The sequence below is a fragment of the Lissotriton vulgaris genome, chromosome 3_1 (assembly GCF_964263255.1).
Source record: "Lissotriton vulgaris chromosome 3_1, aLisVul1.2, whole genome shotgun sequence".
Classification (NCBI taxonomy): domain Eukaryota; kingdom Metazoa; phylum Chordata; class Amphibia; order Caudata; family Salamandridae; genus Lissotriton; species Lissotriton vulgaris.
Window position 1 is genome coordinate 190,086,526 of NC_141689.1, and position 25,475 is coordinate 190,112,000.

The 25,475-nt window shown below is 48.6% G+C and overlaps 1 protein-coding gene across 2 annotated transcripts in view; it reads left to right on the forward strand.

The window, feature by feature from the left end:
* The window catches only part of DCAF12 (DDB1 and CUL4 associated factor 12), a 269,091-nt gene that overhangs the window by 106,993 nt on the left and 136,623 nt on the right, over window positions 1-25,475 (forward strand). For both annotated transcript variants that reach the window (XM_086960298.1, XM_086960299.1), the window contains one exon: window positions 4,109-4,174. In XM_086960298.1, coding sequence (XP_086816424.1) covers window positions 4,109-4,174 — 66 coding nt within the window. The remainder of the gene's footprint in view (window positions 1-4,108; window positions 4,175-25,475) is intronic.

The following is a 25,475-nucleotide window of genomic DNA, read 5'->3' on the forward strand; positions in this document are numbered from 1 at the left end:
TACATTTGAACTCATCTCAAATTCTATCCAAATTTGATTACTGTCTACGAAGCATACAGAAATATGCTGACATGAATGAATCGCAGGTTTCTCAACCTAATTGTAAACAATATATATTTACCAGTGACAAATCCGTAGTATGTGTTAGACTCCTTCTGGTCGGCTTCTTCCAACCCTCCTTTAGTTGCTTCTGCTAATGGTAAATCTTGAGGTTTTTAGACAAACTAAAATCTGTGTTCAAAGTATATTGTTTTGTGTTTACTCATTCTGGTTTAATGCATTATATCTGATTAGGTAAATTCTCCCTTCATCCCTTTTTTTCGCACAGATGATCTCGGCCACAGCTCCTTTGCTGCAACAGCATATTTTAGGGGATCCTCCGAATTACAATAGCAGATTGTAGTGTATCCATACTTTAGCTGTACAAAAAGCTGATAGAATGATAACATTTTACCAAATGGCAGAACCTAGGTAAAATCTTCACTAGTTGCTACTTAAGCACTGAATTCTTTTTAAGGATGCGGTTTAATGCACAGAATATGCTATGAAGCAAGTAATGTGTCTTCTTTAGAGAATCTCCTAGTATATCTATAGTAAGTTGCTGCAATCGGATTCTGATTCTTTTCTTCATATTCCCCAACTCAAGCTTACGCTAGCTGGACGATTGTTGATTGTTCTATTCCTTAGCCCTAAACTCTGCACTCGTCGGCCCATCCACTTACATAGCATTCAAAATGTGTTCTCCTATCGAAATTTCCTATTCGGTTCATTCCGTATTCTTTAACCCTTTTTTCTCTCTTTTCTTTTTGTAATGATGTTTGTCACATGGTAAATGTGGTTGTTTGTAATCATGTGTGTTTTATGTATTGATATCTTGAACCTCTGTTAGGATTCAGTATTATTTGTGCCTGGTTCAGGTGCTCAGGGCTGCCCCTGTTGTTTGTAGCTACGTATTCTGTCAATTGACATCTCTTAAGGGTGAACAGTTGTACTACTTTGGATCAAGGTGACCCGGAGTGAATCTTTCCACTCAAGAAAAACTAAATAGATGGGTAGAAAATGCAGCGTTTCTGAAACTTGTCTGAATCGGAAGCAGTATGTGTTTTTTTCTGTTTTTACTTACATTCCTGACTTTGGTACCTTACCAGGAAAGACTGAAATTTGCACCGGTCCGGTTAGAACCTACACAGTCCCACAATCTCTGTATAAATGTACCTGTAGGTGATATAACCTTAACCTGGACTTTCCGGTCAGCATTTCACCTATCATGCTCTTGATTATATGTATGTCCGTTAGCGAATTAAACCATGTATTGAATAATTCTGTTAGGAAAATTGCAGACCTAGAACAACATCAACCTACATGTGTTTCGCAACTTACTACGTTCAAAATGTCACTTCTTCAGGGTTTAACAATATTAGTAAAGAATCAAGATTTCTCAGCTGCTTGTTCAATAAATGATGGAGCAACTTCAAATTTAAGCATAGATCCGATATTCAAAATCTTAAGTAGCTGTGTGAAAACTGAAACAACATGAGAGATTGAGCATCTTTCATCCTCCCAAAAAAAAGTCATGATAATCCAAGGTGTGCGAACATCTGTGTTTTGCAGTGTTGCAAACTTATTATAATGAACATTTTCTGTTATTCAGCTAATTCAAGTTTAGTTTCTGCTTGCACTGCATTCACACTATATGAACTTTGTAAGCGCCTCCTTTCAATAAACTGCCTTGCAGAGCAGTACATTTGTATTTTTTATGTATGTATCTCACTAATAAATATTTGTATTCAAGTCTATAAACTTTAAAAAAATATGTAGTATGTTTTTGGAACTTTCTGAAGTATTATTATTTTTTTAAAATAGCGTCCTCTTTCAAAACAGTGCTGGTCATGTAGACGTGTTGGTGTGATTAGAGAAAGAAAATACTTTCACAGTGAAGGAGAAATCATTATTTTACCCTGTCAAATTGCATTGAAATATTCAGGTTTGCTGTTTTATGCTGCAGACTAACTAACCCCCTCCCTACCAATATAATTTGGGGACATTTACACTACCTGAGCTATTCTGCCACCTATTGCGCATAATGCGAAACAGTCATGTGCACTTGGCATGTTCTCCACCCGGCTGTGTTGCACAGCTGGGTGGACATTTTCCCAGGTGCTGCCTGAGTGGCAAAACAGGCCCCTCAGACCAATCACCACACTGCTGTCATGCTGGTGACCGCATCGTGATTGCCTGGGGGAGCCTGTGTGCTTCAGTTCCATGCTGCTGAGGGAAGACGGCGTAGAAGAAGACAGAGGAGAGGTGGCAGAGTTCACAGGTAAGTTTTCTTTCTTTTTTTTATCACAGGTAAGTTTTCTTTCTTTATCATCTCCAACTCCTGTTCCGCAGCGGCTGCAACTGGAAAAAACTCATATTTTAGAGTGCTGCTGATGTATCTGTTCTACACAGTTAAGAAAACAGCATTTGTCGTCTGCATCGTTGTTGCTTACAAGCCCTAATTCTTAGCTTGGATGCAGGTAGTTATTTAAGGAGCTGATGTGAGCTCAAAGTCTCATTGTAATACTTGCCTAGTAAAGCCTGTAGCTGAGAGAGTGCTGCCTACCCTTTTCATAAGCGTTGCACTCAATATATAAAATGCCTCTTCATTTATTTAACCAGTGTGTCTCGCCAATTGAGAACAAGAGTAAGGAAATGATGTGGGTCTTGTGCTTATGTGTTTGGAGAATAATTTCAGGGTTCTGAGAAAAAGAGCTATGCCTATATTTGTGCGGTTGGTTTGGGTCAGTGTACCATTGACAGTGGGGCATGTACCCCTCATATTATCTTGGGCTAGTCATTTCATTCTTCTGTGACACTATATATAAACATATATAATAAAACAGCACTTTGAAATGTATATTTCTAAACGCATATTCAATAGTGTTCATTCTCGTATTATTGCATTTGCATGTTCCTTACCACCCTTTCTTTTAACCTTTTGTCCAAATGTAAGCTGGACGGAGTGCTTCAAAACTTTAATGATTTTACTCGAAGCAGTCTCCGTTTATCTTTTTTCTTTCCTAATGTAAAATACTGAATGGACATTGAAGTTAGGGATTATCTTCAGTATTATATTGCATTGTGAGTTTCTAAGTGTCTCTGTCTCATAGAGTAAATCTTTACTGCTCGCTATTACTGCCAAGAGTCGCCTCCTACCGCTACCATTGTTCTAATTCACAACCACATGTATTTTTAGTTGCTACGTCTAGATTGAGCCATTTATTGGCTGTCTTTAGAGCAGATTCTGATGTTCTTTGTGCTACACTGTCACACTATTGAATCTTACGGATAATTGGTGTGAAGTGAGTAGAGTGGAACACCTGGGTTGTCCTATGAGGTGGGGATAATGTTAGAGGTAATGAACACTTGGGGCCTTATGTAGATCTCGCTGGATGGAATACTCAGTCACAAACGTATAACAATCTCAATAGGATATAATGGGATCCTACTAATGCGGATGGGATCTCTGTCACGCTTGTGATGAAGCATTCCCTTCCACCAAGATCTAATTTAGGCCCTTAGTGAGAGCTACTCAACAAGTCTTTCTTTAATAGACTCTGGCCAGTAAATGGACTCAGACTGTGGCATGTGGGTTAAACAAACTGTGGCCAGTGACTGTCTAATACAGGCAATATAAAAAGATGCATGGAGTCAAGGAACTTGTCGGTCCTGTTTTCCCAATATTTAGTCTCTGGTTCAGCAATTAATCCCATCTTCCAGAAGCACAAGAAGTGATAAAAGAGAATTTCCGTTCACCTTACCTCTGGTGTTTCAATGTATCCCATATGAAAAATGATTTATGCTAAAGCAAAAGCAGAAGATATTTCAAGGTGTCCTGTTTTTCTTCCAAGTAATGTCGTAAAATTGCATGTTTATTCTTTAAAATGGAGTGTCTTTGGGATGAGTAAATTTAATCTCAGTATAACCAAGCGATGCAAAAATGGAATCAATAAGTTTGAGCAATATTTGTTAATATATATTTCTTTTAACAGAATTCCATCCAGGAATACACTGATTATTGTATTCTACATTCAACTTGCTGAATGTGAATTGTTTGTTTATCTAGGAGCTGGGTGCCCTCTCTCTCGATGGTTATTTTCACCTTTGGAAGGCTGAACACACGTTAACAAAGGTATTAAATTGTACCATAAACTATTTTTCAGTTTGTACTGTTGCACTTGGTCCTTTCCTTGTCTAATCACGTATAATTAATGTATAGTTCTTAAGAACATGTTTTTTCGTATTTATCTTTGTACTGGTATGACCTGTCAACCACACTAATAAAGGAGAATTAGAAAGAACAATCCCTTTAAACTAGAATTGGATTTAAACTGGTCATTATGGAATTAGTAAGAACCCACCTTCTCCCTCTTACCGGCACCTGCAAAGGACACAATCCCCAAACAGTGTTCACTCTTCTAAAAGCATTTGCTGCCATCTCACTTAGATATGCATGGCTGCCTTAATTCAATTTATTTATTTATGATTACGGAACTCCGTGGAGGTCCACATAAACTGAGAAACCAACAACACAGTAAGGATTCTATTTTGATAATAATATTCACACACACAAATATTCCTTCCCAACAAGACATTAGCGACTGCTAAATGGGATCCAACATTATAAAATGTCCTCAGATTAAAACATAGCAATATATTGTACAGTACCAACATTTTTAAATATCCTTCATGCCCTTAACATAGGATGAAATAACTACCCTGGAATACCATCACAAGAATAAAAAGTAAAATAGCCTACACAGAGCAAGTATTGGCAGCTACTCCCTACTTACATAATGAGCCTTAGTACATGTTTAAAAATACTTTAAAAAGTAAAAAATTCTACTGCAAAACATTTCATTTGGTAGCTCATAAAGAGTCAATTAGTGCTGAGGCCGAAAGAATAGATAGCTGTAGACATATTTGTCTCATCCATTTTCGTTGACACATTAGTAATGCTGTGGAAATAAATAATACATGATTAACACCTTGCAGGCCATTATTACACAAATTACAAATCGGTGATGAACCATAATGTAGTATCCTCAGGTCATGTTAATATGTTCCCTTTCATCCTATACCTAGCTGCTCAGCCAGTGTGAGTGTTCCGTGTAGAATGTTAATGTGATTGACATGAGTGGAATGCTTGGGTGCCTGGTGTGTGAATGTGCCAGTTGGAAGATGGGCTGAGCAGCTAGGAGGCTGCTCCTAGTGGGGTTCTGTATCTACTCTACTTATGTGCTTGCTGTAACTACTTCTAAGAACTGAATAAACTTCATCAACTTCAACTCGGCTACATCTACTTTATCATCTGAACATGTGGGGCCAGTCCACTACACATACCATTTTGCCAATAAAGGATTTAATGGGATCATACCCGACCTCAGTAATAGCCAAAACGGCGCACACCAAGTGCCTGTACTTTCACGCAGGAATCAATGACCGGATGCATACCCATCTTCAAAGTGCAAGCTTCCCTATCCCTTGTGAAACTTGTATCCCAAATGGCCTGTTTCAGGGTAGCCCTACACATTTAATAGCCAGGGGCTGGAATCACGGCTGAAGTCAGTACTGACAATCGTTGATAAAACCTGTGATGATTTTGTATCCTGGAGGAGGAGGACGAGTCCCCACACGCCGGAACACGGAGCAGCTACATCGTGCTGTCCACAAACAACCCTTCGTTTCTCGATTTTGCCATTTAACTGAACAACGCGAGGCGCCCTCCCAAGTCGACATTTTCGAAGTGTGTTTATTTTAAGCACTGCTTCATTTTTAAACTAAGAACCCATTTTTTATCAGTCTGTGAGTGACGAACAAGAGCGCCATTAGAAGCCACTTTTCTTCAAGCATTAACTCTATCAGCGTATATAGCGTTGTGCTGCAGTGTATTCTCTGTACCCATTGATATGGGACATGCTCATCTAGGATACTCTCATCTATAACTCTCAAACATCGAATGTGGATATATAAGGCATCTGCGAACTACAAAATATTTAGTAAAGGAAGAATCCCCTTCGGTTTTTTTGCTGCATGGATAGAGTCTTTCCGTTGAAGTAAATTGTGTCTCCTGAAGAAGGCGGTCCCCTGCCGAAACGCGCGTCGAGTTTTTATGCTTGTTTCATTTTTGTGATTAACTGTATACTTTTGTTAACATATTGTGCTACTTTGTATATTGTATAATTTATGTCAACTTTTTATGATTTCTGTATGTAATGTTGTTATAGATATATTTTTACTTATTCATCATATTATGTGACCGTTGGTCAGCTTCAATATGGTTTTTAATACATAAAAAATAAAAATATGTTTTTTATATACTTTTGCCATTTCACTTCCATTGTTCCTTCTCGATAGCTGGCCTTACTTAAATGTACACTGACATATCTAGACGTCCTAGGAATTTTTCGCATCTGTTTCAGGGTAGCCCTTAATTGATTCGGCGATAAGGTAACGAGCAGGGACTAATCCAATTGTAGCAAATCAATCGCAGTCCTAAAATTTCTGAAAATGAATGACTATTCTTTTAGCCGTTCTACAATTTCATGCGAAGTAAAGATCTTAGCATGCCATGATAACACTTTACCAGACCTAGAACCCAACGCACTATCCCAGCAAGACCCTGTGCCCAGGTATTGCTCATTCCAAATTCTAACCTGAGGGCGGTCACGGAACATGGCAAATTAACTGAGGCTAAACTTCTTAGAATTCGGCCTTCCGGTGCATTTAGAAATCCCCATTTCTCTACATCGATCAATTACATACCATACAGCAGGGCGGCGGGGATTTTTGCAAAATGTATTTTCCCGGTAGACCTATAAAGGGAACCCAAACTTTTTCCCTGAGTGGTGGCTTTAGCGATATAATGTTCTATGTGGGCTTCATCACTTCGGTTGCTACATAATAATTTTCCTAAAAAGGTATATGATATTACAAGTTCCAATTTTTGGTCACCTACAGACCATACAACATTTCCATACTTCAGCTTCTTTTTTCCAGGCATATACATAATTTTACTGTTTGATATATTAATCTTTACATGGTGAGCTTCAGCAAATTTATGGAGAGCCTGCAGACGACTATTTAATCCCTTAGGCATTAAATCCATAATTATTATGTCGTCTGGATAGAGTAGACACACAATCGGTTTTCCCCCAATTAACGGGGCAATGCCTCACTTTGGGCCAAATAATAAGGGAGATCTGAGATATATAAAGAGAAAAGCAGTGGAGCCAATAAACATCATTGTTTTAAACCAGTTGCTGTCGGGATAGCTTGTGAAAGACTTCTTTCCCCTCCCATTAAAACTCTGCACCAGGTCTCCGTATGGGTGGCACAAACTAACTCCAAAAGGGTGCCCGGCATACCCATATTTAAAAGCTTACTCCACAGCAAAGGACAATCTACTTTGTCAAATGCTGTGGAGAAGTCAATAAAAGCTGTATTCACCCTTCCTCCTCTAATTTCAACATATTCATCATTTATTACTTGGAGGGCAATTAAATTATCAATTATTCCATGTTTCGTCCTAAACCCAGTTTAGTCTAATGGTAAAATTTTAATGACCTTCTCCCAATCGCTAATTTGAGTCATGAGGCATTTAGCAAAGACTTTACCCACCGCATCAAGAAGCGCAATATGACGATAATTTTGAGGAAAATCTGGGTCTCCTTTTTAAACAGTGTCTATTATACTTCCCTTCCAGGAGGGGGGACCATTGTTTTTCCAAAAATAATACTTTAAAACCGGGCAAGAATTTTGACCCACATTGTACTGTTTTGTTTTATGACAGTAATTGGTATTTCATTGGGGCCCATTGCCGCTGAGGTACGCATTCCCCTGAAAACCATTTCTAACTCTTTTTTTAGAGGGCGATCCATACAAAGTATAGTCTTCCTTTGGTACGAGGTACTTAATTCTTTGCTCATTTGCTCCATAAAGATCCTGAAGAAAGCGAACCCATTTAAGTTCTTCAATAGCCACAGGCAGTAATCGGGCTCTGGCTCCACAACCCTCCGCGACAAGAGACCAAAAGGTTTTTTAGAAGCTGCTTCTCTAATTTCTTTCCAAATACTGTCTTCCCTCTCCTTCCTTAACCTGGCCTTTACCCGATTCCTCCTTCTTTTTTAATAATAATATTCTATAATATCTTTCAGATGAATAATTCAGATTCTGTTCCCTAACTAGAGTATTTATGTCCTGATTCAACAGAAGGAGGTTTCGGAGGACCGCTTTAAGGTTTTTCCTTTGTTTCACATATCTTGCAGTTTCCACTGCTTGTTGCATAAACGTGTTAAAACTTGCTATTTCTTTTCCTATCCAGCTGGGCTTTTTCTCTAAGGTAGTCTCTAGGATACTACGCGCAGCGGTAAGAGCAGCGCACATGAGAACTGCTAGCATTTAATTTGCCTAGTGTTTTAAAATACCTTTTTTAATTTAGTGGGACTTAGCTGAATGTTTGTGTTCTAAAATCGTCGATCCTCACTTTTGGTATCACACTTGCCGGTCCCCAGTCCCCCTTTCACAGCTGATTGTAGCGGAGGGACGCGGCTCCTCCCCCGCAGCTCCCTCACTTGCGGGGCTGAATTGTCAACAATAACAATAACTGTGGAGAAGTGTGGCTCAATGGTTAGAGGAGGCATACCCGGCAGCTGAGGTCAGACCCGGGACCAGGGTTCAATTCCCGACGCGGCAGGGTCTGAGCCCAAGTGTCCACGGACTCGATAATTCTCACTTCGGTGCCTACTCGAATCACGGGTTCACACTCTGCAACTCTGGGCAATAGCTTGCTTAATCTCCACTATGGCCCCCCGCGGCGGGATGCCTAGCTTTCACCTTGGGGATGCCCAGTATGGGTTATCTCACAGGGAAAAGCCAGGACGGGTTCCCAATGCAAGCGCCGGGACACCCCGTTGGGGTAGCTGTGCGCTATATAAGATACACTTAAAAAAAAAAAAAAAAAAAAAAAAAACTGTCAAGGCCTAAAATAGCCCTTTTATCCCAATTACATCACCCTCTTTATTGGCGAAGCTAGCCGATTCACCATCTAATGCCTAAGTGTCAGACTGAGACAAATTATAATTTATAAGAAGATCTTACTGCTTACTTATTCTGTTTTATTTATTTTAACCCTGCTGTAGAGAATCCTGTGAGGGCATCTGCATCTTTATTTATCATGACTTTATAAAGCTCAATCCTAAACCCAGGATGGTTGGCATGGCGCTTAAAATAAAACATTTGAGATCCAAATAGCAATTAGCAATACATTGTTAAATTAGTTCTTTTACTGTGCTTCAAGATGCTTGTATCCACGTATACTGCTTGGTGTATGAGAGCAATTGTTAAGGTCAAAGACCTGGAAGGGCCCTTGAACCTAGTTACCTTTTATAAAATTATAAAAATCCTATGAGTCACACATGAGGGAACATGCAACATTGCAAGTGTCTTACATAAGTTGCCTTTAAGTGTGCCCCAGAAGGGCTTGATGTGATGAGCTATATACTTGAACAAATACTTGCTCTTTTTTTTATATAACTTTTTCAACATAAGAATATAAATATTTCGGAACTGGGCTCTGCAGTAATAACAGCAATCTTGGAGCAGATAATTGCTGCTTATTTCTCAATCAAATAAGTAACAAACCAATGCGTACTTTTGGAGCTTTGGCTGCTGATGCTACAATGATTTTTGTTTAAAAAAAAAAAAGAAACTGCTGACTCTCCTGGTATTTCACAGAAATGAGGATCAGAGGTGACTGCTTTTCGCCTCAGTATAGCAAGAATTTGTAGATGCCACTTAAAATAAAAGTATTTACCTCTAGGGCTTTTTTTTTATAAGGCTCTTTTACCAACAGCAAATAGGAAATAAGGGGTGGGGGTTATACTCACAATAAACTCTGGTCTGAACGAGGACCATTAGCTTTTAATAGAATGCTAAATCTTGTTGCCACCTTGAGTTATAAGAGTCTATATTCAGAGCTCTCATCTACCCTACGCCAATGTTTACTGTGTTGTAAGAGCAGATTCTGGTTCTGAAGATGATGTAGCCACAGTTCCTGTTTCCATACATAGACCGTTTTTAGGTCGATGCCTTTCTTCTGGACATTTTGGATCTATTTTTTGATGGTTCAGATACCCTCTGGGCCACTTCCTAGTCCTGTGACTGTGCCTCCACGGGCTCCTGCCTTGGCATTTCTTCTGAAGAAGCTTCTGTCTACTAAAGATACAGGCCTTGTGCCTTCACTAATGCAGACAAAAAAGTGATGGATGCAATGCTTGAATTAATATCAGCCACTGGTAATCACTCAGGCTGCATCAAAGTCCACCGTAAATTTGCACACCATGCCACCTCAGTGCGGACCGAGCCTTAGGCAATCAGTCCTGCCCCTGTTCCATTGAGTACAGTCAACCCCAACACATGCAGCCCAATATCAGTTTCACACTTATTAGGGCTCATCAGTCTGTTATAGCTTGGTTCTATTGGTACAGTGTGCACGAGACCCACATCTGGGCATACAGATCCCTCGAAGGGCTTCAGACTAAAGCGTACAAAAAAATTGATGGATGGAATGTTGAATTCAATATTTATTTTGCACTATGCCACCTCTGTCTGGACTGTTCCTATTGGATTAGGCTCCAGACTGATTTGCATATGGCTGGGTCCAAACTGAAACGGCAGTCTTATCAAAATTTATGATAGACTATAATACGGCCCCAAATAATTACCAGAGATTGAGATTAATTAAAGTATTCCATCCATTACTCAATGATGACCCAAGACTTTTGGTCTATTTCAGATCGTCCCCTGACCCTGCTTGCTGGCCTGGTCGCTCCCCCCGCTGCCGCTGATCGCTAGTTAGATCCTGCTGTACCCCTGATCGTGCGGATTGCCTGCTTGACCCTGTATTTGTTCCCATTGTTGCCACTGTTAATGTGATTATCTGTTCATTTTGGTCTGTTCTGTACTTGTCTGTACCTGTTTTTGTTTTACTTCTTCCCTCGCGTCCTGCTCCTCTTCCCCCCCCCCCTTTCTCTTCTGTACCCTCTGCCCATTTTCCCGCAGCTGCTCCCCTGCGGCCCGCTCCTGCCTCCCAGCTGCTCCTCCCTCCCTCCTCGCCTTAAATGGCGGCCACTGTGCGGCCGCGCCGCTGGTGCACCAGAGGCAAGCGCATCTGTACCCATCCGTGCCTGGACAGCCCCCAGTGCCAGACCCCCTGGACCCGCATACGCCACGACGCCAGACTCTGATACGACACCAGCACTCTCCACGCACTCAACGCCGGACGACACCCAGGCTGCCCCGAAACGCACGCATGGACATTTCACCTGCTGCAACTGCAGCTCCACCTGCAACCGAACCGCCAATCCACCAAAGAACGAACCCAACCATCTCCGCTGCATACTCCTGAACACCCGCTCCGCACGCAAACACGCTGTCGAGCTCTGGGACCTGCTCGACACTTCCGCCCCAGACGTCGCCTTCCTGACCGAGACCTGGTGGAACGACTCCTCGGCAACCGACATTCCCATAGCCATCCTGGACGGTTACAAGATCTCCTCCAGAGACCGCACCAACGGAATCGGAGGAGGAATAGCCATCATCCACAAGTCCTCCCTCAAGGTCTCCACACACTCAGGCGACACACTCAGCACCGATCCCCGGACCCCGCCCACAGTTCAGCGACTCCATTGCCAACCTCGCCATCACCCACGCACTTGCTTCCACGGACTACATCCTCCTCAGGGACCTGAACTTCCACCTCGAAAACAACACCACCACCAACTCCACCACCCTGCTCGACAACCTCGGCCTCAAACAACTCTTCACCGCACCCACCCACACCGCCGGCCACACGCTTGATCCCATCTTCTCCACAAGCACCCATGTCTCCTTCGACCATGTCACCGAACTCCACTGGACCGACCACAGCTGTGTCCATTTCACCTACAAGAAGCCCACCACACACCACCGCACCCAACAGCTGCCCCGCCACTGCTGGAGCAAAGTCACCAAAGACCAGCTAGCTACTACCCTCGCCCAGAAACCACCCACAACACCACCGACCCAATTACCGCCGCCCGCAACTTCAGACAATAGATAGACAAATGCGCCAACACCCTCGCCCCGCTCAAGAAACCCTCCAACAACCGCACCAGCAAGAAAGCCACCTGGTTCACCGAAGAGCTCCAGACCTCCAAAAGAACATGCCGGAAATTAGAAAAGAAATGGCTCCACGAACACCGGACAGCCACGCAGCCCACAAGGACGCCACCCGCAGACCTCTCCACCTCATCCGATCAGCCAAGAGATCGTCTTTCAAAACCCGCCTGGACAACAACGCTCACGACAGAAAAGAACTCTTCAGCATCGTGAAGGAACTCTCCAACCCCAGCACCAACACCAACGACATCCCGCCATCACAAGACCTGTGCGACTCGCTGACCTCCTTCTTCCATCAGAAGATCGCTGACATCCACGACCGCTTCAACATCTCGACCGCCCCGACAACGCCAGACTCCACCCCCCCTGCGAACTCCACCTGCACCTACCCCCTGACCTCCTGGACCAACATCAACAACGACGAAACACGCAAGATCATGCACTCCATCCACTCAGGTTCACCGTCAGGCCCATGCTTACACCACATATTCAACTATGGAAAGTAATCAACATCTCCTTCGAGACAGCCACATTCCCGGAAAGCTGGAAGCACGCCGAGATCAACGCCCTTCTCAAGAAACCCAAGGCGGACCCTAAGGACCTCAAAAACTCCCGGCCCATCTTCCTGCTTCCGTTCCCGGCGAAGGTCATTGGGAAAGTCGTCAACACTCAACGGACCCGCTACCTCGAGGACAAAAACATCCTAGACCCATCCCAGTCCGGATTCTGAAGAAACCACAGCACCGAGACAGCCCTCATCGCCGCCACAGACAACATCAGGATCCAACTTGACAACGGCGAAACATCAGCCCTCATCCTCCTGGACCTGTCAGCCGCATTCGACGCGGTCTGCCACCGCACACTAAAGACATTCCTCCAAGAAGCCGGAATCCAAGAGAAGGCCCAGGACTGGACCACATCCTTCCTCTCCGGCAGAACCCAGAGCGTCTGCCTTCCACCTTCCGCTCCAAAGCCACCAACATCATCTGCGGCGTACCCCAGGGGACATCCATCAGGCCAACGCTACATAGCCCCCCTCGCACACGTTGCCCGCCAGCATGACCTCAACCTCATCGCCTATGCCAACAAAACCCAGCTGATCATCTCCCTCACCAAAGACCCGCACACCGCCAAAACCAACCTCCACGAGGGAATGAAGGCAGTCGCCGAATGGATGAGGAACAGCCGACTGAAGCTGAACTCTGACAAGACGGAGGTCCTCATCCTCTGAACCACCCCCGAAGCCTGGGACGACTCCGGCTGGCTGTCCATGCTGGGAACAGCACAGACACCCACTGACCACGCACGCCACTGGGATTCATCCTAGACTCCTCCCTCTCCATGTCGAAGTAGGTCAACACCGTCTCCTCCTCCTGCTACAACACCCTCCGCATGCTTCGCAGGATCTACAAGAGGATCCCCACCGAATCAAGAAGAACGGTAACCCAGGCCCTCGTCAGCAGCAGACTGGACTACGGAAACGCACTCTATGCAGGCATCCCGGCCAAGCACCAACGACGACTGCAACGCATTCAAAACTCCTCCGCCCGACTCATCCTCAACGTCCCTCGCCACAGCCACATCACCCCTCACCTGAGAGACCTACACTGGCTCTCCGTCAAAAAGAGGATCACCTTCAAGCTACTCGCCCACGCACACAAAGCCCTCCATAACACCGGACCAGCCTAGCTCAAGGGCCGACTCAGCCTCTACACCCCCACCCGCCAGCTCTGCTCAGCCAGCCTCACCCTCACCGCGGTCCCTCGCATCCAACGAACTACCTCCGGCGGAAGATCCTTCTCCTTCCTCGCGGCCAAGACCTGGAACACCCTCCCTACCCACCTACGGCAGATCCAAGACCTACTCACCTTCAGAAGACTCCTCAAGACCTGGCTCTTCGACCAGTAGCTGCACACCTTTCCCCTCAGCTCCTTGAGACCCTCACGGGTAGGTAGTGCACTTTATAAGTACATTGATTGATTGATTGATTGATTGATCAACACCTTAAAAAAACTGTGCTTAAGTTGTAGGCAGTACACCTTCCTTCACCTTCCTTAACCACATGGCTGCTGGGCGTTTTCCCCCCCCCAGTGCTGGAAAATGCCATTTTAGTGGCACTATGACGAGCTCAGCTCGTCATCAGCACACGACACCCGTGGGTGATGACGAGCTGAGCTCGTCATCAGCATCGAAAGGGTTAAAAGGCGATTCCCCCTTTGATCTCAGGGAGGACAATTTACGTGCTGTCAGGCACCAAAACCACTGCGCTATAGACTGTTGGAGCAGTGTGGGGTCTTGGACCCGGTGTTGGTAGACCTGCTACAGTAAGCTGTAGCAGAGTGTATTGTCATTGGAGGCACATCCAGTAGGCTTTTTGTTTGAGACCGAGTTGCCTCTCAATAGAGGACCACTAGTGGGAACTTCATCCTGATGTGGCAGGTATGTTCTTTTGTAAATTGTGTTGTCTATTAGATGATCTCATTGTGGCTCTCAACATTGCCCCATTGGATGTGTCAAACTTTCTTCCAACTGTTTCATTGGGCAGTTCTTTGAGAGGCAACTTATCATGAGGTAAACTGTATACATTCCTGCCAATTTCACTATTTTCAAATGTCCTGAGGGAGTATCAGGCACATTTGATCCTGAATACCCCAGAATAGATGAGGAAGTCTTGACACTTTGATCTCTTGGGACTTAGCACTCCACCACTTCTTCGTTTTACCCACACGATGGACTGCTTTTGTGGCAGGATGGTTGTTCCTCCACTCCAGTCCCCTGTCCTTCATCTGCAGGTATGAAGATTCAGCAGCGCTAGCTAGAAACTTTCTGTTTACCTCTGTAATTGACACGTCATCTGGGCTGTCAGAATGTCTGTTAGAGAATTAGTGGATACGAGCCCTTGGTCAAGATTTGTTGGCTGGAGAGAGATTTGGGCTCTTGCTCAGCAGAGCTTGACAAAGTTCTTTGTGAAGGGATACCTGGATAAATCTTTCACCTTCATGTGTATCTCTGAGCAACCGCCTTGTTTAATTTACCATTAGTAGTGCATTTTCTAAAGGTTTTGTTTCCTCCCATGCCTTTCATTTTTCTGCTTTGCAATTTCAAATTGCTGTTAACCTTCCATACGGCTTCTCCATTCAAACCAATGCTCAGTTGCTCGATTCATGTTTCTTCCTAAGACTGCATTTTTAGTGGCAATAACTTTGGCCATGAGAGTTGGTGAATTACAAAGTTTCTCGGTCTAGCTACCATAGATTCTTTTCTTACCAGATAAGCTGGCTAGATTACTGGATGCCCTTCTTTTTTCCCCTTGTCTGGCTTCCTCTTGAGTTAAATCATTACTCCTCCATTCTTCTTTCCACCTCACCGCAGTAAGGAAGAGGAGAGGTAACATAGACTGGAGCCGAGGTACGTTGTTGATTTAATTGCCTGCAGAATACTAGATGGAGTGGATGATCAAATGCTTGTGGGCTTATCGCAATCCAAGGAAAGGAAGGGGACGACAGAACATGTGATTTCACATTGGGTCTCCTTGTGTATGAAGATCTGGTATACCTTAGCTTAGAAAAATCCTCTGGCATTCCTGCTTCAATGAGGCATTGCACAGTCTACTGCTTCTGTCATAAGCCTCCCACCTACTGATGTTTGCCAGGCAATCACTAGGTCATCTATGCATTCTTTTGCTGAGCATTGATTTCTCAAAATTAATTCAGTGATAATTTGCCAGGGATATACTGCATGACTTCAGTAGTTAACCAGCTCTACTTGATCACACCACCTGTAGGATTTACCAAGGAACTCAATTAGAAGGTGAGGACACTTTGAGAAGTACCCATCAGAATTAAGATGTCCCGAAAAGTGAAGGAGTTTGTAAGCTCCTGTGTTACCTGTCAAGCCAGTGGCAAGACAGGAGGACACCCAAAGGCTCCCTTAATCCCACTACCAGTGGTTGGGGTACCCTTTGAGAGGGTAGGAGTGGATACAGTGGGTCAAGTTCAGGGTCTTCGCCACTGGAAAGAGAAGCCACTTGATGCTCTGCTAAGATGTACTAAGGTCTTTCACCAACTGACGAGGATGGGTCTCTGCAGGGCCGATGGTGCAGGCTCCCTTGCACCCTGTGGGGGGAGACCTGGCCTCCACTGCCTCCCCTCTCCCAAAGTAGGGATGCCATACACCCCAGGCTAATTCTAGGATTCCATATCATCCTTCCATCCCTAGGATTCCATGTCATCCCTCCATCCCTGTCCCATCGTCCTGCATAGGATTCTGGGACAATATATCATAGCGACTTGGTGTTTTCGCTCTAAAAGGCACCTCTGAGGGCCTCTGCACTGACCCTAGCTGACAGCACTGCCTCATTCCTTCCCACCAAAAACCTCACTGTAAGCCCATCCTATGTTTCCTTCTGACCCAGCCTGGTGCAGTGTGACAAACAAATTACAATTGATGCAGATTTTCCCCGATATCCACTCTTTTCCCAGGAAGAATGAATCACTGATAATTACTACTTTTGTGTGTGAGTCTGTTGTTCTGCTGGGGAGCAGGGTCATTCACTTGGCTCCTTTTGCGGGCGGCGGGGCGCAGAAGCCTCATAAGCTATTAATTTAGTGTGTTGGAAACTGCAAATGTAAACTCTGTGTGCATGTTTTACACCAGTTTGACACCTTGTAGGTCTGTTCAAACCTAAATGCAGACTATATGTAAAATACAGTGGAAGAACTTTTTCCAGTAAGCCACTCCTTGCAGAGTCCCTTCTGCCAGGTTAGCTGTATACAATTACCAGGCTCCACAAAACAGTACTCAGCCCCCACACACTTGTGCACGTTTTCACATGTAACCAGCCTTACCTTAAAAGGCGTACACTGATGGTGAATGCCCTCAGTCCAATTACTGTGAATGTATTAAATGAGACTCGTCCACAGTGAAGTTTCAAAACAAGGTATTCATAAGCAAAATATCCTAGTGGACTAAATGTGCGGAATTGATGTGTTACACTTACCCTTTGAGTACTCTGCAGCTTATCATGAGGTAATTCAAAAGGGCAGTGACGTATCACAAGGTTGATAGAAGTATCACACAGAAGGAGGATAATTTGCTAATAAAAACACTCTTAAAGACTGAGTGTAGTGTGCAGTTTATTTCTATGTTAAAGAGCTTTTGAAAGTTCGTCCTTTCTAAATTTATGGGGCATGTTCGAGCAAGAGTTGTAACTCAGAGGGTAGAACAGATTTCACACAAGCAACCTCGCTCTTAAAGGCATCCGTTGTCTTTTCACCAGCAAGCGGGAACAGTCTAGAGCTGGTGATTCTACAGCGGTACCAACAGGGGAAAGGAGGGAGGTTATATGATTGACACTCTCACTGTAAAGGTGATCATGTTCAACAAATAGGTCTTAACTATCATCCATTCAGTTAAATTCTAAAACATAACACCTCTCAACATTCCACCTCTTTCAAACGCTTTCAGCACAGAACATCTCTTAATTCTTAAACAGAAGGGCCTCACCTCCCTTGTGTGCTATAGAAATGGTGATCCCACAACAACAAGGAAGCAGAGTTTACTCTATTTTCTTATTCCCAATAAATGGATGGCTCTCTCAGGCATGTCCTCCGCCTCCAACTGTTAAATTCTGTCAGAAGATGTTTGCATGACCAAACAGGATGTTATCCTCTTCCTCCATCAGGGAGATTACATAACCGGGTCAGATTACATGACTGCACTCGAACTTCCCAACCATCCACCCTGCTCAATAGTATCTCCACTTTGTGGTAAGTGGCCTACACTACTAATTGAAAGTTCTTCCTTTCAAAAGACGCTTTGGAAATCTGAGGCGGATAGCAAGTTAACTGAGGCCCAAGTCGCGCATACCTCTGATGGGAACTCGCAAGCTAGACTTCGGGATTGGCCATTGAGTACCACTTGGCAGCAGAACCAGAATGTCTGTTCCGATCTAAATGTCACTGAGCCGCCAATATGGTGAGGGTGAACGTCCTGAGAGGGCTTTGGCTGAGGCAGTGCGGGTTTCCATGTTTGTCAACTACGTAATGGAAGTAGAGGGCACCAATGGGTCTCTACACGGAGACACTGCGGATATCCTCGTCACCTTCTCTACCTTTTACTCCACCCTTTACACCACGCGCAGGGCCCAACCAATTGATGTGGCCCCATATACAGAAGACCTTGTTATTGTTATGTAATTTTATAAAGCGCGCAGCTGCCCCAGCAAAGGGGCGTCCCGGCGCTGAAAACGGGCTCAGAAAGGCAGCAGGACTAGCCCACAGGGAACAAATGGGTTTTAATTGCCTTATGGAAAGAAAGTAGGCCATCCAAGCGGCGGGTCTGAGTGGGAAGAAAATTCCACAGCTTAGCGGCTAGATAGCGGAAAGACCGGCCCCTGGCTCTAGTCCGTTTTACCCGGGGTACCACAGCCAACAGATGCTCAGCAGAACGTAACTGACGCTTGGGGACATAAGGGATCAACAGAGTGGATAAAATCTTAGGGGGCGGGAGTTTGAGGATTTTTTTTTTTGATAATCAACTTTATTTGGAATTTGAAACAATAGACAAAGTTCATTGGGTGTAGCTCAATCAAATCACACAGCAGAATATTACATGAGAATCGGGGAAGGCGGGTCTTTGCATGCCAGTCCATATTCGGTGTTACAGGGTTAAGATAAGGACAGCGAACAGACAATAGAGCTTTAATCATGGTGGTATTAGATTAAACCATTTCCCCCGGATCTTGTAAAACCGGTCCGAAGCCCCTTTAGCTTCAAACAGAACCTCCTCCTGGGTGCCGCACCAGTCGACCCCTCTCCTCCACCCCCCCACAGTAGGCGGTTCAGGCCGCGACCAATGGCTTGCTATGTCTCTTTTGGCCACTGCCAGCGCCGCCCCAAGGAGGCGCTTATCCGCCCCGGAGCCATCAAAGACCCCCAAGAGGAGTCGAGTCGGCTCGTGAGGGACCTCCCATCCCTGGGCGCGCGTTAGCTCCCATTCCACCCCCCTCCAAAACTGTGCCAGTCTAGGGCAGAGCCATACCACATGGTAGAAGTGGTGTAAAGCCACACCTTGCGCAGTCTGGAGTGGGTGGCAGGCGGGCCCGGTAGAGGCGGTCAGGGGAGAGGTAGGCCGCATGGAGATAGTAAGTCTGGACCAACCGAAGTTTGGCTGAGGTGATCAGGGTCCTGGGCGCCATAAGGGCATTCCTCCAGGCCACCTCCTCCACGGGTCCCACCCATCCCTCCCAGCGAATGCGCAGCCTGTCTAGGGATGCGGGCCATAAGTAAGGAGAAGTAGATACGGGAGACCCCCACCCCCTCCCCAGATCCCCAATCATCACCTGGGCCTCTAGCGGACTGAATTCCGGAAGGGGGGTTGGGGAAGGGAAGTGGGTTTGGAGCGCATGGCGCAACTGGAGGTATCTAAAGTGTTGGGTGTGGGAAAGGGCATGATTTCGCTGTAGGTGCGCGAAGGCCCGGATGTGGTCCCCGACCCAGACATCCCCCAAGACCGAAACTCCCACCAAATCCCAACAGCAGAAGCCGTTCAGTGCCGCCACCTCCCAGAGCCAGGTGCCATGCCACAGGGGTGTCTGCCTGGTGAGTTTGCGTCCCAGTCCGTGTAGCGCAGAGCGGCGCGCCACGCCGTAAAGACAGACCTCGTGATGGGTGCCATGGATTGCGGCACGGGACTGCCATAGAGGAGGGCCTGGATTTGTGGGAAGTCCATCTCCCTGAGCTCCACCCGGTAAGCTGGGTTGGACCAGACGCCCGCGTAGCAGTCATGGATGACTAGGAGCTTAGAGGCAATGTAGTAAAGGAAGAGATGAGTCACCCACAGGCCCCCGTCATATGGGGGGGATACGGGTGCATGCCAGCGACATGCGCGGTCGTCCGGTTCCCCATAGAAAGCGGGTCAGGTGCCCATCCAGCTCACAGAACCAGGCGCGGGAGATGGGGACGGAAGTATTCTGCAGGACGTAAAGAAGGCGCGGGAGGACCATTTTAAACAACGCGCTTCTTCCTAGGGGGTTAAGTGGGAGCGTCTGCCATCGCTTGAGGTCGGCCTTCATTCAGGTAGTCGGGGGGCGACATTCAGCGGAATGGTACCGTAGAGAAATGTCAGACTGCCAATCGAAGCAGTGTCTGGATGGGTGGAGCGGGACCAGTGTAGACTTGGCGGCGGTAAGTCTGAGGCCTGAGACCCGGTGGAAGGCCGTCGGGGACAGTAGGCTCCTGGGACCCGAGGTCGCTGGATCCACCAGGTAGAGAACCACGTCATCAGCGTAGAGAGCAGTTTTATCGACGTGGCTTTCATTCCACGCCCAACCGTGGATAACGACGGCCAGGGGCTCAATCGCAAGCGCGAATAAAAGGGGCGAAAGGGGACACCCCTGGCGTGTGCCCCTACGAATCGGGAAGGCCTCAGAGAGCACCCCGTTCACTAGCACTCGGGCGCAGGGGCGGCGGAAAGCCGGGCCAAAGCCCATTTCCGCCAGAACATCCTGCAGATAGCCCCAGCCCACCGTGTCTAAGGCCTTCTCGAAATCCAAGAAGAGGAGGGCCAGATAGGGGGGGGGGGGAGTCTAGCACGGTGAGCCAGGGCCAAATGGAGGCGCCTGATACAGTGACGGGTGCCTCTGACAGGCATGAAGCCACATTGGTCTGGATGGACCAGATCCGACAAGAGAGGTTTGAGTCTCTGGGCTAAGATGGTGGCGTAAAGTTTGATTTCGGAGTTGATGAGAGAGATCGGGCGGTAGTCCGCACAAGCCGTCGAGGGCGGGTGGTATTTGTGGATGACCACAATCGTGGCCAGATCTGATTCAGAGGGGAAGGAGCCTGTATCTACCACATGACGGAAGAGGGCCAGGAGGTGGGGGGCAAGGGTGTCTCGAAAGGCGGCATAGTATTCCTGAGGGAATCCGTCAGGGCCAGGCGTCTTGCCAGAATGCAGGAGGGGAATGGAATCGAGCACCTCCTTTAGGGTGAAGGGACGATCTAGGGAGGCCCTGGACTCCTGCAGCAGAGAGGGTAGCCGGGCACCCGTCTCCTCCAGCAGGGAGGCCAGGGTGGCCGTCTCCCATAGAGGGTCGTGTAGAAGTGGGCGAAGACGCCTGCTATGGCCTTCGACGTAGTCTGCAGAGAACCATCTGTCGCTCGGATCTCCGGAATGACCTGATGAACCTTGGGTAGGAGACTAGATTGTGGAAGAGCTTGCCATTTTTATCCCCCCCCCCCCCCCCCTCCCCATCCGTAAACCCATGCCACCGAGGAGCGCCACAACATCTGGGCAGAGTCCAGGGAGATTTGTCGGATTTTCTCGCGGATCAACGCAAGTTGCCTAATGGGGTCCCCGCGATCGAGGAGCGCCTGGTCTTCCCCATTCGCCTCGCCATGGATTCCAGCTCAACAAGACGGGTCAGCCGGTCCGCACGCTTAGCATACACGAACTCCCTCGCCACTCCGCGGATCACGGTCTTGCCGTCCTCCCACAGGGTGCCAGGCGAAGGAACTGATCCCTCGTTAGTTGAAAAGTAGTGTCAGTTCCTGCTCCAGCGAGTCCACCAGCTCCGGGTCTTGTAGGAACCAGGCGTTGAGGCGCCACACCGCTCGCTGGCCCACTTGGGGCGAGCCACGGCGGAGGGAGACAGGGGAGTGATCAGATAGCCCTCGGAGACCAAGTGGCAGTCAGTAGCCGGGAGGAAGAGAAGGTCGATACGGGACTGGGTGTGATGGGCGGCCGATGTGTGTGTGTGAATTTCACCCTGCGAGGGTTCCAGACTCTCCACGCGTCGCACAGCCCCAGGGCAGAGGCCCACCCCGACAGGGCCGAAGCCAAGGCCACTCGAGTGACAGAGGGGGCCCCGGTTGCATCGCAGGAAGGGTTCAGCACGGCATTGAAGTCTCCCCGCCCCCCACCGTCAAGCCCCCGCAGAAGGGCAGAAATAACGCCCGTAAGATAGCGAAGCGTCGGTGGATGAAGAGCAGATGGGACATACAGGCTCAGGATATTCAGAGGACAGCCTTCCAACACACCCAACACAACCACAAAGCGGCCCTGGGGATCAGTGGTGGCCCTGGTCAGGGTAAACGGCAAGCTTTTCCGGAGGAGAATTGCCACCCCTCGTGACCCACGGACAAACCCAGAGTGCCAGACCATCTCGAATCCACAGTGGGCCAAAAATTTGCATTGTGTGCCTAGGAGGTGGGTCTCCTGGAGAAGGAGGGCGTCCGCCGCGTAGCAGTGGGCCGCCCGGAAGATGGCCGCTCGTTTAATGCAGTCTAGGAGACCATTCACGTTTCAGGAGAGAACGTGGAGGGGTCTAGTCAGCGTGCAGGCCATCGATGGGGACGGGGGCATGGACCATCCAAGGACCTCCAAACTGAAGGCCCCTGGAGGGGAGATGGGGCCACATCTTGCAGGGCCAGGGGGAATCGGGCCAAGACCAGCATAGTAGCAGTAACGCCAGGGGCCAGCAGGGGAAGGGGGGGTAGGGAGGAGGGAAGGGGGTCGCCGCCCGCAGTGGCCCTCGTGACGGCCTGTAGGCGGCCAAAAATAACAAATCAGGTGAGGTCGACGAGCATGGAGATCATGCAACTGCAGTGGACTCTGAAAGAGAGCTACAACACGCCACCCATCCTACACTTCGAAACAAGAAGCATCTGTCGCCCGAAATGCAACCCCACAACAGAAAACACCCCACTCAGGGGATGGGTGCTAATCTAAAACGGTTAGCTAGGGCAGGAACTAGGACCAAGGTACCAATAGGGAGGACCCCCCTCCATGGTGCAGGATACAGATCAACAGTGCCAAACAAGAAATAGACTGATATGTCTAGGGACAGGCCTGCGCCTCCAGGGTGCCACAGGAGAGAGCTCATGCCCCAGGTCGCCAGGCCGAGGGAGCCAGAGCAGATGCAGGTTGCAAGTTCTGGCTGTATTCGGTTCAGGGTTCATCAGACATGGGCATGGGCCCGGGTCTCGAATCAAGATACTTGAAGACTGAGTTGCCCTGGATCATGAGTCTGAGTCGTCGTTGGAGCCACGGAGCTTCGGGCTTCTGGAGATATCAGTGTCCGAGAATGCACGCCGAAGTGTCCGCGGGTCCAGGGGCACTGCGCAAGTTAATCGGGGATGGAGTCCAGGATGGCAGTTCGGGGTCACGTTGCTGTGCTGCGGGGGAGGTCCGCTGGACTTGCAAGCACGGCGACCGGGATCCCCCTGCCCCCCCCCCCCCCCCTGCGGGATCTCGCTCTGCGCCGCCTAGGCTTGGGCGCAGCACTACTTTGGTGGTCCGTGGCCCTCCGAGGCGGGGAGCGGGCCGTTTGCATTTGAAGGGGACGCTCCTCCGTGACCCAAGTCCACGCAGCCTGCGGGGAATCTGAGAAGAGGGTTCGCCCCTGGAAGACCACCTTGAGTCGGGCCGGGAAGAGGAGCCCGTAGTGGAGATTCATCGCCCTAAGCTTCTGCTTTACCTAGTCATATGAGGGGCGCTGGGAGTAGACCTCCCTCGAGTAATCCGTAAAGACCATTATCTTGGAGTCCCGATGGTGAATTTGTCCCAACTCCCTGGCTGTTCTCAAGATGACATCCTGTTCGCGGAAGTTAAGGAGCCAGAGGATGAAAGGCCGAGCCGGGGCTCCTGGTGGTGGCTTGGGAGCCAAGGAACGATGGGCGCGTTCAATCGTGATCCACGGGGAGAGCTTCTCCTTGGGCATCCAGGTGCGGAACCAATCTTCGAGGAAGGACGCCGCGTCCGTCCGCTCAACCCCCTCCGGAAAGCCCAGGAGGCGTAGGTTATTCCGGCGCGCTCTGTTCTCATCATCCTCAGCTCTGCGGTGGAGGTCAGCGGTCTGCGACTGGAGGCGGGCCACGTGCTTGTTAATGGTGGACACATCGTCCTCCACAGTGGAGATCCGGGACTCCGCTTCCGTTAGGCGTTCCGTGGCTTTAAGGAGGTCCTGGCGGATAAGGGAGACGTCCACTTTCACCTCTCCTATCTTGGTCTCAACTGACGCCTGGGAGGTCGAAATGGCCTGCAGGATGGTTGCCAAGTCTGGACACCGGGTCAATACTAGTTCCACGGTCCACCTTGGCGAACCGGTCAAGGGTCGTCTGAGCCACAAAGCTCGAGGCCGGAGGCGCACGAGGTTTGCCCATGGTGCGGAGGATCCCTAGTTCCAGTGTGGGGAAGGAATTTCAGAGACAGGCTACTCGGCCGCACAGTAGCGTTGGCTAGGTAATCTCAACCCCCCGCCTCACACCCTCCCCGGCATCTCCAAACGCAGGATGGACGTTGCGGCAGATCAGAGGCCAGGTGGAAACCTCGAGGACGGAGCCAGGGGGGCCCAGGAGCGATGGCTCCTCTGTGCAGGGAAACAGGGAGGCAGGCGGCTCCTCGCAAACCCCGCCAGATGGTGGAGGAGGGGCTGCAAGGGGGGGGCACTTATCACACCGCACACCACTCCGCCCGCCACCTGACACGGTGGCCGAACCCCTCGCCGCACCACACCCCCAGACCCCAAACGCCGACTCACCAGGTCTCCGCCAGCGGGCAGGGCGTAGGGTCGCAGTCTCGCCGTCCCTGCAAGCAGGAGCTAGGCCAAGGAGGGTCCGACGCGATGGCTCCACTCATCTCGACCCCAGGGGACACCAGTCGTGGGAGGCCTGCTCACGGGTCTAGAGCAGTTGCAGGCACACCCCGCGGCTCAGGGCAACCAGAGAGGGGGCGTCCGGAGCGTCCGAGCGTCCGAGCGCCGGCTGTCAGGTAAAAAGCCGGGCTGTTTGGTAGTCCGGGGCCAGCCGTTCCTCAAGGCCGACCCCCGTCAACAATGTCCATGGAAGGCCCAGTCTAAAGGCCCAGCCAGACACCAAGAAGGAAAGTGGGGAGCAGCGGGAGGCAAAGCTGTGGCCAGCGTGGGAGGTGGGGCCCCCGTCCGTCTCCCTCTCCTCATGGGCTCCCCACCGGGCGGCCAGGGCCAGGGACGTGCGCAGGCAGGCTCACTGTGCTAGCCCGGGCAGGACAGCAGACCCAGCATCAGAACGGCGGATCCCAGGCCGCCGCCACCTCGAGGCTTCCAGGCGTCACAGGAGAGGCGGGGGGGGGGGGAGAAGTCCTCGAGCCCCCGAAGTCAGTGCCAAGTCCGCTCCTCGTCTCGCCCTCCTCAGCCACGATCCGGAGTAAGACTCCCCCAGCGCGGCGATAGTGGGTCAGGGAAGGAGGGCTGGAAGCAAGCCTCGTGGAGGAGGGAGGCACAGGTAGCAGATTGA